The 14,163-nt window shown below is 37.8% G+C and overlaps 1 protein-coding gene across 3 annotated transcripts in view; it reads left to right on the forward strand.

Moving 5' to 3' along the window:
• Positions 1-14,163, forward strand: part of RASA3 (RAS p21 protein activator 3) — a 580,390-nt gene that overhangs the window by 280,922 nt on the left and 285,305 nt on the right. For all 3 annotated transcript variants that reach the window (XM_053707675.1, XM_053707676.1, XM_053707677.1), the window contains one exon: positions 1,593-1,687. In XM_053707675.1, coding sequence (XP_053563650.1) covers positions 1,593-1,687 — 95 coding nt within the window. The remainder of the gene's footprint in view (positions 1-1,592; positions 1,688-14,163) is intronic.

Genomic DNA, 14,163 nt, shown 5'->3' on the forward strand with positions numbered 1-14,163 from the left:
AAAGGACTTGATTAACCCCTAGACAACAATTGAGTACCCCAGAAAGTTATGCAATAGACAAATGTAGCTTTGGTTTTGTGAATGCACTAAACACTCTGACCCCCATATTATTGGATGACATTAGGAAGCAATTGAAGAACCTGCTCAATCATTTATAGTGCAAACATTAATAATAAGCACTTTTTAACTGATAACAATTAGCCAAATCCATAAAAAACAAACACACATGAATATACTAATATTCCCTTATTCACACACTTCTCTAGATTTGTAGCACAACATGTAAATAGTTTACGTCATCTTATAGCATCACTACAATGTTGAAAGGATTTATCAACATACAGGCTCTTCAACCTGTGATGTAACCGCTAAACCCACCATTTTATTTGCCATTAAAGGGATATTCCAGCCAAAATTTTAAACCACATGGGTGCGTTTCAGTATTGAACTGAAGCATTTTTGTAATATACATACATGTATTAGCAAATATGCTTCTAATAAAAGCTATAGCCGTTTTAAAAGTGTATTTTAAAGGGACAGTCAACACCGACACAACATGATTCTATATTTTTTTTAAACCTAAACAAAGATCTGCCTGCACCGCCTCCCTTCTGTATTACCTATATCCTTGTCCTAGTAATCATTCATGATACATTGTTTAATCTACTCTAAATATGGCCACCAAACTCCTCCCCCTTATCCTTATTCCCCATCTCTATGCAAATTAATGTTATAGTTTTTGTTTGTTTTGTTGGTTGTGACTACAGAGATATAACTGCACTCAAAATGTCTGTTTTTTTTCTCTAGATATCCTTTGTTAAAAAGGATACCTAAGTAGTCTCAGGAGCTGATGATTGGTGGCTGCACATGTTTGTCTGGTGTTATTGGCTCCCAGATGCATTCAGCTAACTCCCAGTAGTGCATTGCTGCTTCTTCAACAAAATATACCAAGATAAGGATGCAAATTAGGCAATATAAGTAAATTGGAAAGTTGTTTAAAACTGTATACTCTATCTGAATCGTGAAAGAAAAAAATATGAGTTCCATGTCCCTTTAACCATAGTTACCCTAAAATGTACATTTATGATGTACTAGTTTAAAAACATTCTCTGCTCTCATTATAGCTGAACCAGTGCCACCATGGTTACTTACCTTCTCTCACCCATCAGCTGATTATTTCATCTATGCACTGGTTCAGCTATAATTTAAACTTGCCCTGTTGGGTGTACTTGCAGCCCGCGGTTTATGTGTTTCTCCGGCGTATCATATCTAGTGCCTCACCAGCCTCTGACCTCACCACAACTCACTGATTTAAAGGGACAGTCAACACCCGACACAACATGATTCCATATTTTTTAAACCTAAACAAAGATCCGCCTGCACCGCCTCCCTTCTGTATTACCTATATCCTTGTCCTAGTAATCATTCATGATACATTGTTTAATCTACTCCACCAAACTCCTCCCCCTCATCTTTATTTCCCATCTCTATGCAAATTAATGTTATAGTTTTTGTTTGTTTTGATGGTTGTGACTACAGAGCTATAACTGCATTAAAAATGTCTAATATATATTGTTTTCTGCTTTTTTTAGGGAAAGTTGCAATTCTTAAGGAGGACCTAACTAAAAACAACAACAGGGATACCTGGTTTCAAGTGCAACATGTGGATGCAGATTCTGAAGTTCAGGTTATTATTATTTTATTTATTTTTTACATTTGTTTATTTTTATTTATTTATTTACATACATACATTTGTGTGTGTGTGTACACTTGCAAGCACTCAGCTAAGATTAAAAGAAAAACTAGAAGAGTTACGGTAGTTACTGCATCTGGCCAAATGCGACAAGCCCAGGTACCATGTCATGGTCTTTCCCAAACCTGGGTCCCTAATACAGCCAAAAAATGCAAGCTAACTGGGAACAAGTCAAAGGTGCACAGGATATATATATATATATATATATATATATATATATATATATATATATATATATATATATATATATATATATATATATATATATATATATATATATATATATATATATATATATATAAATGGACAATATGGACAATTATTTTGACAAATCTGCTTACTAAAAGGGTATAGATAAGGATATACCTTTTATCCTACTAATAGCAATCAGTCTATAAGTTACTTGCAAGGTGGATACCTGTATATCATTTCTTGTATATCCAGATGAAGTGGACATCAGCTCAAAGACATGTGGTCATCTAGCTGACCAGCTGAAGTAGCTGGTTATAGCACTTTGCAGGTGCAACATTCTTCGTAGTGTGATTTGTAAATTTTACTTTAATGGATTGTTTGTTTTCCAGCACTATTGGGACACCCCTCATCCTTTATTATTATTTTTTTCTGGTCTTCTACAGAGGCCTAGTGTATTTTTAAATTAGGAGCAGCCATGCAGGACTGCTTTTAAATCCTGAGAATCTTTTCAATGATCCTTTGTGAAAACATGTTTATATTTGGATTTTAAACTAGTAGGTTAAATCACCACCTCCTATTTTTTGGTGGTATTATTCATTTTGTTTTATGTTTGAAATGTTCCACACCATGTTTTCTGATGGAAGTGCCATCATACATGTCGTACAAGAAGCTTTATCTTACATGGATATAGTGTAGAGCAATACACATGTGACAAATGGTTGTGTTCCTATAATAAAATTACCAATATGTGTTGTTTTTAATGTTTGGAGATGTAATTATACTGTTGTCCTGCTTTCTTGACCTAATGTTGTGTACAACATGTACAGTCCTAGGGGCATACAAGCCTATGTATGTTGATAATAAGATTATGAAAACAAGCTTTTAAGAGAATATCAAATTAAATTCAGATCTTTTACAATTGGTAACCTAGGAAGATGTTTTTTACATGTGTTATAAAGGAAACTTTAAAATCTTCTTTTTCATAATCTCCCCCAGGCACCTGCGTATTAGACAAGCAGTGTGTGGGTTGTCCTCAGTTGACTGAAATTATAAGATCACAGATTGTGTTATGCCAAAACACAATTACAGACTTGTGGCAGACCATGTGTTTTTAGAGCATATTCTCTATAGAAAATGCTAGCTTAGCCAGGCAGAAGTAATGAGTTAGCCCATAATTGTATGGTCATTTTAGGTACTTGTGAGGTATGGGTAACCTTTGATTTATCCAGATGCCCCAAACATATAATCTGGAGCATATGAGTGAAAAAGAAAGAAAAAAAAATGGAAAAAAATATTGTTTTATCATGCAGTAATCAGATTTAATATGTTTATAAAGTAAGATTCTGTTTGTGGATTGCACACATATTAAAGGGACAGTTGACACCAGAATTTTTGTTGTTTTAAAAGATAGTTTTGCATAACCAAAACAGTTATAATAATACACGTTTTACCTCTGCAATTACCTTGTATCAAAGCCTCTGCAGACTGCCCCTTATTTCAGTTCTTTTGACAGACTTGCATTTTAGCCAATCCATGCTCACTCCTCAGTAAATTCACATGCATGAGCTCAATGTTGTCTATATGAAACATAGGAACTAATACCCTCTAGTGGTGAAAAACTGTCAAAATGCATTAGATTAGAGGCGGCCTTCAAGGTCTAAGAAATTAACATATGAACCTCCTAGGTTTAGCTTTCAACTAAGAACAGAGAACAAAGCAAAATTGGTGATAAAAGTAAATTGGAAAGTTGTTTAAAATTACATACCCTATGTGAATCCTGAACGTTTTTTTTGGACTTGACTGTCCCTTTAAATTAATGACATGATAAACATGTTTTACGTGGAAAAAAGTTTAGCTTCAAAGTGAAACTAAGAATTTTTAAAATATATTTTAATTAGAAGTCAGCCGGTTATCATCAGATTGGTGGTTTACTTTTTGCATCCTGTATTTATAATGTTTATTTGTGGAAGAATTCTGTCCACTCAATAATACATCTGAAGCACTTGTCATTCAAGAGCTTCACTGGCCTTAATGGGAAATATGTATTTGCTGAAATGAGTATCACAGTGTTAATAAAAATGTAAACACAGATCATAGATTTGATAAAGATGATGAATACTATTTCTGCTGTGCATTCTACAAATAGGTTTTAAAGCTGTAGATACTCATTTACAGTAGCTTGAGAAACATGCCTGTGAAATACCTGCTTTCTGCACAAATGCCAAGAAAAGCATTTTAGTCTTTAAATTCAAGTGTGGAAACAGAGCATTTTTCACTCTTTCAAAACCATTTAGACTGCAAGCACTGTGTAGAAAACCTACCTTATATGTTTATTCAATGACTACTTTTAAGTCTGCTAACTCATTCGATGAATCCAGTCACAACTCTGTTTTTTAGAAATTGCCCAAAGTATAGAGTCAGTTGCAGACTCGCTCTCTGAGTCAACAAATTACTTGGATCCCTTTAATTATTTATCATAATCACAGCATAAAATAAGCTTATTGACTTTCTGGGAAGTAAACCTTCTCCAATGGTGTTATAATAAAAATGTACTTTAATTAGTCTGTTTGACTCTAGGCAGTGGTTGTACAAAACCATTTTTAATTGTGGTATTTAATTTTGTTTGTGAATGAAAATGCAAGCCATAGTATGAAATGTGTATAAATCCAGCTTTAGTTATGCATTTGTCTGTTTATTTTTAAGTGTGATGAGAAAAAATATGCAGTTTTGTATCAACATTATTTACTTTAAAGGGACAGTCTACACCAGAATTTGTATTGTTTAAAAAGATAGATAATCCCTTTATTACCCATTCCCCAGTTTTGCATAACTAACACTGTTATATTAATACACTATTTACCTCTGTGATTACCTTGTATCTAAGCCACTGCAAACTGCCCCTTTATTTCAGTTCTTTTGACAGACTTGCATTTTAGCCAATCAGTGCTGGCTCCTAGGTAACCAAACGTGCGTGAGCACAATGTTATCTATATGACACACATGAACTAATGCCCTCTAGTGGTGAAAGTGTCAAAATGCGTTCATATAAGAGGCGGTCTTCAAGGTCTAAGAAATTAGCATATGAACCTCCTACTTTTAGCTTTCAACTAAGAATACCAAGAGAACAAAGCTAAATTGGTGATAAAAGTAAATTGGAAAGTTGTTTAAAATTACATTCCCTATTTAACTCATTAAACTTTATTTTGGACTAGACTGTCCCTTTAATAGTGTGGTAGGACCTATAATTGTATTAAGTTCATGGCTTTGTGTGGTCATAGTTGAAGTGTGGAAAGCTATCTATAGGTGGGTTTAAAAACACCACATGTATGGATGCTGTTAAAATATCCCTTTTAGATGAATTTAGTACAATGTATGTTTTACAAAGGTTAAGTGCATTGTTTAAAATACCCTAATCAGAAGAAGTAAGGCTGACTGCTAGTACTCTTTTTCCTCTTTACAAAGACCATAGTTGATATCCTTGTGTTGAAGAAGAGGACATAATACAAGATAGCACAATTGAGATGATCAGGGTTCTACATAAAAGCAGCAAAATTGCAACCTTGCAGTTCTGTGAAAGAGCCTGTCGCCACCAAACTCTGCTGTCTTGTACCCATTATATATGGCCCCACAGAGTCCTGATCTCATCATCATCAAGTCTGTCTGGGATTACATGAAGACAAGCAGCCAAAGCTGCCTAAATCCACACAACTGTAGTTAGGTCTGCAAGATGTTTGGAACAACCTACCTGTCTTCCTTAAAAATCTGTTTGCAAGTGTACCTAGAAAAAATCATGCTGTTTTGAAGGGTGGTTACAACAAATATGGATTTGTTTTAGATTTTTCTTCTGTTCATTCACTTTGCATTTTGTTAATTGATAAAAATAAACTATTATTTCGAACATTTCCATTTTTAAAGCATTCTTTCACACACACACACACACCCCCACACTAATATATATTAGACATTTGTATTTCTCCAACATTGGTGTGTCCGGTCCACGGCGTCATCCTTACTTGTGGGAATATCTCTTCCCCAACAGGAAATGGCAAAGAGTCCCAGCAAAGCTGGCCATATAGTCCCTCCTAGGCTCCGCCCACCCCAGTCATTCTCTTTGCCGTTGCACAGGCAACATCTCCACGGAGATGGTTAAGAGTATGTGGTGTTTAAATGTAGTTTTTTTATTCTACTATCAATAGTTTGTTATTTTAAAATAGTGCTGGTATGTACTATTTACTCTGAAACAGAAAAGGATGAAGATTTCTGTTTGTGAGAGGAAGATGATTTTAGCAGACAGTAACTAAAATCGATTGCTGTTTCCACATAGGACTGTTGAGATGAAGTAACTTCAGTTGGGGGAAACAGTTAGCAGACTTTTCTGCTTAAGGTATGACTAGCCATATTTCTAACAAGACTGTGTAATGCTGGAAGGCTGTCATTTCCCCTCATGGGGACCGGTAAGCCATTTTCTTAGTTTCAAACAGAATAAAGGGCTTAATATGGGCTATAAAACTGCTAGACACTTTTATGGGCTAAATCGATTGCTTTATTTGGACATTTTATACATGTTTATGCTGATAATTCACACTTATAAACTTGGGAAACGTTTTTTAACGTCAGGCACTATGTTAGACACCTTTTCCAGTCAGGGAGGGCCTTCCCAGTTGTAGGCTGAGACTCATTTTCGCGCCATTACTGCACACTTGTTTTTGAGAGCAAGACATGCAGATGCATGTGTGAGGACCTGAAAGTGCTTGGAAAAGTTTCTAGAAGGCGTCATTTGGTATCGTATTCCCCTCTGGGCTTGGTTAGGTCACAGCAAAGGCTGTAGCTGGGACTGTATAGGGGTTAAATTTGTAAACGGCTCCGGTTCCGTTATTTTAAGGGTTAAAGCTCTGAAAATTGGCATGCAATACTTTTAATGCTTTAAGACACTGTGGTGAAAATTTGGTAAATTTTGAACGATTCCTTCATACTTTTTCACATATTCAGTAATAAAGTGTGCTCTGTTTAAAATTTAAAGAGACAGTAACGGTTTTGTTTTAAAACGGTTTTTGTGCTTTATTGACAAGTTCAAGCCTGTTTAACATGTCTGTGCCTTCGGATAAGCTATGTTCTATATGTATGAAAGCCAATGTGTCTCCCCATTCAAAATTGTGTGATAATTGTGCCATAGCGTCCAAACAAAGTAAGGACAGTACTGCCACAGATAATGAAATTGCCCAAGATGATTCCTCAGATGAGGGGAGTAGACATGATACTACATCATCTCCTACTGTGTCTACACCAGTTTTGCCCACGCAGGAGGCCCCTAGTACATCTAGCGCGCCAATGCTTATTACCATGCAACAATTGATGGCTGTAATGGATAACTCCATAGCAAATATTTTATCCAAAATGCCTGCATATCAGAGAAAGCGCGATTGCTCTGTTTTAAACACTGAAGAGCAGGAGGGCGCTGATGATAATTGTTCTGTCATACCCTCACACCAATCTGAAGTGGCCATGAGGGAGGTTTTGTCAGATGGGGAAATTTCAGATTCAGGAAAAATTTCTCAACAAGCTGAACCTGATGTTGTGACATTTAAATTTAAATTAGAACATCTCCGCGCACTGCTTAAGGAGGTGTTATCTACTCTGGATGATTGTGACAACTTGGTCATTCCAGAGAAATTATGCAAAATGGACAAATTTCTAGAGGTTCCGGTGCACCCCGACGCTTTTCCTATACCCAAGCGGGTGGCGGACATAGTGAATAAGGAGTGGGAGAAGCCCGGCATACCTTTTGTTCCCCCCCCTATATTTAAGAAATTATTTCCTATGGTCGACCCCAGAAAGGACTTATGGCAGACAGTTCCTAAGGTCGAGGGGGCAGTTTCTACTCTAAACAAGCGAACTACTATTCCTATCGAGGATAGTTGTGCTTTCAAAGATCCTATGGATAAAAAATTGGAGGGTTTGCTTAAAAAGATTTTTGTACAGCAAGGTTACCTTCTACAACCCATTTCGTGCATTGTTCCTGTCACTACAGCAGCGTGGTTCTGGTTCGAGGAACTAGAAAAGTCGCTCAGTAGAGAGACTCCATATGAGGAGGTTATGGACAGAGTTCACGCACTTAAGTTGGCTAACTCTTTTATTCTAGATGCCGCTTTGCAATTAGCTAGATTAGCGGTGAAAAATTCAGGGTTTGCAATTGTGGCGCGGATGTATCATCCAAGACAAAATTGCTTAACATCCCTTTCAAAGGTAAAACTCTCTTTGGGCCAGAATTGAAAGCGATTATCTCAGACATCACTGGGGGAAAGGGCCACGCCCTTCCACAAGATAGGCCTTTCAAGGCCAAGAATAAGTCTAATTTTCGTTCCTTTCGCAATTTCAGGAACGGACCGGCCTCTAGTTCTGCATCCTCTAAGCAAGAGGGTAATGCCTCACAGCCCAAACCAGCCTGGAAACCTATGCAAGGCTGGAACAAGGGTAAGCAGGCCAAGAAGCCTGCTGCTGCTAACAAAACAGCATGAAGGAGTAGCCCCCGATCCGGGACCGGATCTAGTAGGGGGCAGACTCTCTCTCTTTGCTCAGGCTTGGGCAAGAGATGTTCAGGATCCCTGGGCACTAGAAATAGTTTCTCAGGGTTATCTTCTGGAATTCAGGGAACTACCCCCAAGGGGAAGGTTCCACATGTCTCACTTATCCTTAAACCAAATAAAGAGACAGGCGTTCTTACATTGTATAGAAGACCTGTTAAAGATGGGAGTGATACACCCTGTTCCAATGACGGAACAAGGAATGGGATTTTACTCAAATCTGTTCGTAGTTCCCAAAAAAAGAGGGAACCTTCAGACCAATTCTGGATTTAAAGATCCTAAACAAATTTCTCAGGGTACCATCGTTCAAAATGGAAACCATTCGAACGATTCTGCCCACTATCCAGGAAGGTCAATTTATGACTACCGTGGATCTAAAGGATGCGTACTTACATATTCCTATCCACAAAGAACATCATCAGTTCCTAAGGTTCGCCTTTCTGGACAGACATTACCAGTTTGTGGCCCTCCCATTCAGATTAGCCACTGCTCCAAGGATTTTCACAAAGGTACTCGGGTCCCTTCTAGCGGTTCTAAGATCGAGGGGCATTGCAGTAGTACCGTACTTGGACGACATTCTAATACAAGCGTCGTCCCTTTCAAAAGCAAAGGCTCATACAGACATCGTTCTGGCCTTGGGCTTGGTATGCAGACCTGGTGAATATGTCATCGGTTCCACCATGGAAGCTACCTTTGAGACAGGACCTTCTTGTTCAGGGTCCATTCGAACATCCAAATCTGGTCTCCCTCCAGCTGACGGCTTGGAGATTGAACGCTTGATTCTATCAAAGCGTGGGTTTTCAGATTCGGTGATTGATACTCTGGTTCAGGCCAGAAAACCGGTAACTAGAAAGATTTACCATAAAATATGGAAAAGATATATCTGCTGGTGTGAATCCAAGGGATTCCCTTGGAATAAGGTAAAAATTCCTAAGATTCTTTCCTTTCTGCAAGAAGGTTTGGATAAAGGATTATCTGCGAGTTCTCTAAAGGGACAGATTTCTGCTTTATCTGTCTTACTACACAAACGACTGGCAGCTATGCCAGATGTTCAAGCATTTGTTCAGGCTCTGGTTAGGATCAAGCCTGTTTACAGACCTTTGACTCCTCCCTGGAGTTTAAATCTAGTTCTTTCAGTTCTTCAAGGGGTTCCGTTTGAACCTCTACATTCCATAGATATTAAGTTGTTATCTTGGAAAGTTTTGTTTTTGGTTGCTATTTCTTCTGCTAGAAGAGTTTCAGAGTTATCTGCTCTGCAGTGTTCTCCGCCCTATCTGGTGTTCCATGCAGATAAGGTGGTTTTGCGTACTAAGCCTGGTTTTCTTCCAAAGGTTGTTTCTAACAAAAATATTAACCAGGAGATAGTTGTACCTTCTTTGTGTCCGAATCCAGTTTCAAAGAAGGAACGTTTGTTACACAATTTGGACGTAGTCCGTGCTCTAAAATTCTATTTAGAAGCTACAAAAGATTTCAGACAAACATCTTCTCTGTTTGTCGTCTATTCTGGTAAAAAGAGAGGTCAAAAAGCGACTTCTACCTCTCTTTCCTTTTGGCTTAAAAGCATCATCCGATTGGCTTACGAGACTGCCGGACGGCAGCCTCCTGAAAGAATCACAGCTCACTTCACTAGGGCTGTGGCTTCCACATGGGCCTTCAAGAACGAGGCTTCTGTTGATCAGATATGTAAGGCAGCGACTTGGTCTTCACTGCACACTTTTGCCAAATTTTACAAATTTGATACTTTTGCTTCTTCTGAGGCTATTTTTGGGAGAAAGGTTTTGCAAGCCGTGGTGCCTTCCATTTAGGTAACCTGATTTGCTCCCTCCCTTCATCCGTGTCCTAAAGCTTTGGTATTGGTTCCCACAAGTAAGGATGACGCCGTGGACCGGACACACCAATGTTGGAGAAAACAGAATTTATGCTTACCTGATAAATTACTTTCTCCAACGGTGTGTCCGGTCCACGGCCTGCCCTGGTTTTTTAATCAGGTCTGATGAATTATTTTCTCTAACTACAGTCACCACGGTACCATATGGTTTCTCCTATATTTTTCCTCCTGTCCGTCGGTCGAATGACTGGGGTGGGCGGAGCCTAGGAGGGACTATATGGCCAGCTTTGCTGGGACTCTTTGCCATTTCCTGTTGGGGAAGATATATTCCCACAAGTAAGGATGACGCCGTGGACCGGACACACCGTTGGAGAAAGTAATTTATCCGGTAAGCATAAATTCTGTTTTGTCTGTTTTATTTTGCAACAATGCCGAATTTGCATTTGACTCTTTTCGGAGCCAGATTTCTTCTTTTGAAAAGGCAACACAAAGATCTGTATTTGCACCAAACTTTGTGTGTTGCACTTTCACAAGAAGAAAGTCTGCTTCCAAATGAGCTCAATGCTGCTGGCGGCGGTCATATTCTGCAATTGTTGTAAAACACAAAACAGACAAATGCACAAGTCTAATATACTATATATATATATATATATATATATATATATATATATATATATATATATATATATATATATATATATATATATATATATATATATATATATAGTATAAAAAAGATTTAAAAGCGCTAGGCAGTCTCTTTCCTAGTTTGTCAATAGGAGAACAGATAGTATTTCCCAACAGCAGCTCCTACCTAAAAAGTATGTTATGTACCGGCCCTCTATAGTACACTCAATTAATTGTATTACAAGTGTGTGTAGAGCGCTTAGTTGGAAGATACCGATGTTCTCTTAGTAAAAAATATCACACAAAACTGTGCATATATTAATTGCATATCACCAATAAGTGACACATTACAATGTATGAAGAATTAAAGGCATATGCATAAGTATAAATATAAATATCTTATGTGATGTTTTGAAATTCCTTATATTCCTTGTATATCTTCACAATTTTTCAATATAAGGGGAAACAAGAGTCTGTAATCTTAGTCCATATAGTAAAGGTGGTATTAACAACACAGTTCTTCTGATTAATCCAGGGTATGAGGTAAAAAATGACCGACCCCGTCAGGGTTCCTACTTACTTTCCTTACTCCCAATCTCATGAGGTAAGTGGCGCACAGTTAGAAGGATAATCCACAAAGGTCTCCAGAATCCCCTCTTCTCTGCTACTTGGAGTTGGTAGAGTGGTCTCCGGAACACAAAAATGCGGAATACATGCAGTAGAAAAAAAAAAGAAAAAAATAGTGCAATACCGTCATTTTATTTTTGTGACACAGACAGACACTCTAAAAATTAGCTGTGTTGTTAATACCACTTTAACAACACTATACGGACTAAGATTACAGACTCTTGTTTCCACTTATATTGAAAAATTGTGAGGATATATAAGGAATTTCAACACATCACATACGATATTTATATTTATACTTATACATATGCCTTTAATTCTTCATACATTATAATGTGTCACTTATTGGTGATATGCAATTAATATATGCATAGTTTTGTGTGTACTTTTTAATAAGAGAACATAGGTATCTTCCAACTAAGCGCTCTACACACACTTGTAATACACACACACACACACACACACACACACACACACACACACATATATATATATATATATATATATATATATATATTTCTTTTGCAAGATGTACCGAGTCCACGGATTCCTCCTAACTTGTGGGATATTGTCCTTTCTGACAGGAAGTAGCAAAGAGAGCACCTCAGCAGAGCCATCTATATAGCTCCCCCCTTAACTCCACCCCCCAGTCATTCTCTTTGCTAGCTCTAAGCTGGAAGGGTAAAGAGAAGAGGTGTTAAACTGTTAGTTTTATTTTATCTTCAATCAAGTGTTTGTTATTTTTAAATGGTACCGGTGTTGTACTATTTACTCTCAGGCAAGACATAGATGAAGATTTCTGCCTGGAGGAGGATGATCTTAGCATTTGTAACTAAGGTCCACTGCTGTTCCCACAGAAGCTGAGGAGTACAGGAAAACTTCAGTGGGAGAAACGGTTTCTTGCTATACAGCAATGAGGCAGTAATCCTAGTGATATCAGAGGTTTTTACTAGCTTGCATAAAGGGTTAATTTTTTGTGGGCACTCGGTTTGTTATGTGAATTTGGGACAAACGTGTTTGTGTCTGGGAGTAACGTTTTCTGTTTTATGCGACATTTGCTTGAGGGTTCTTTGGTGTTGTTTATAACCCACATGGCTTTCAGGCAGGGTTTATTAGTTTTGTAGACAAGAGACAGGGGTGTCCGGAACACGGTCAGACCAACGGTCCGTGTGTGCGAGTAAAGAATTCAAAGTGCTCTGCTAGAGGTAAAGCTTGGAGTGCTGTAGCTTAACAGCGGATCAGGCCGTGTAGTCATGCAAGGAAAAAATGAATGCAGGCACTCAGTTTTGAAAAAATAAAACGTACCTTTTATTAGTACACAGGATAAAACAATAGGTGTTCCCAAACAGGGGGCAGACAGGGAGGCAATCGGTCTAACTCGTTTCGCGCCCCCTAGTGGCGCTATGAATAAGCACCACTAGGGGGGGCGAAACGCGTTAGACTGCTTGCCTCCCTGTCTGCCCTCTGTTTGGGAACACCTATTGTTTTATCCTGCGTACTAATAAAAGGTACATTTTATTTTTTCAAAACTATGAGTGCCTGCATTCCATTTTTTTTTTTTTTTAGTTTTGTGTAGGCCCCAACAACATCGAGTGAGGTGGGCGGGGCCTACATTTACAAGCAGCAAGCAACTTCTCCTGAGGTCCTGATAGTCTTCTGAGGGACTAATTGAAGCTTTAAACCCCATATTATCGCTTCCCAAGGGCAGGTAGGGCCACAGCAGAGCTGTGGCAAGGTGCTTTAGGGGTTTTTAACCGGTTTTAGACCATTATCAATCCGTTTTTTTCATTTGGGGGTCTATTGCTTTTTTACTTGTGGTGCAATCCTTCTAAGGCTTAGTGGGTACACAGTTAAAATTTCAGAATTTTTGAAGCAATTTTTTTTTTTTTAAATATTTATTTATATCCAGTAGTGTACATAAGAAGGGAAAAAAAACAAAACATGGTCACAAATAATAGTACATTTCTTAATCGAGACCACGCAGGGCCATAAATGTATCTCTAACAATAAGAGAAAGAGCAAAATGATAAGGTACATCACTGTTTAAATAAAAATTTTAGACTTCTTTCTTTGAGTGATTTCAAATAGACGAACCTTGGATACATTTCATAAATAATAAGTCATCTTTGTACCAAAGAGAAATAATAACAAACTGCGAACTTTAGTGAAGACTTTACACTCAATCTAGATTGAGTGTTATCTGTATTATATTGTTTTTCTTATCTGTTAGGTTTAATCAACCAATCTCTTAGTTTGTATTCCTGGATCCGTGAATATTCATTCATACGCACACATACATTCGTACCTATCGAGCCAATCGGTAGGTACCACAACCCACACCGGGGAAGAACGGGGTAAAGAGAAAAGAAAGAGGAAGAAAAAAAACCAAAAAAAAAAACAAAAAAAACCCACCACACTACTCCATAACCCTCAATATACCTTCTTAACTAATTTGACCATTCTTTGGGAAAATGCCCTGTAAGTATATTTTGAAGAACAAAAGTGGCATTGCACAGTGGACGAACTATTTAAATTTGAGTGCTATTCGGGAATGA

The sequence above is a fragment of the Bombina bombina genome, chromosome 3, assembly GCF_027579735.1.
Source record: "Bombina bombina isolate aBomBom1 chromosome 3, aBomBom1.pri, whole genome shotgun sequence".
Classification (NCBI taxonomy): domain Eukaryota; kingdom Metazoa; phylum Chordata; class Amphibia; order Anura; family Bombinatoridae; genus Bombina; species Bombina bombina.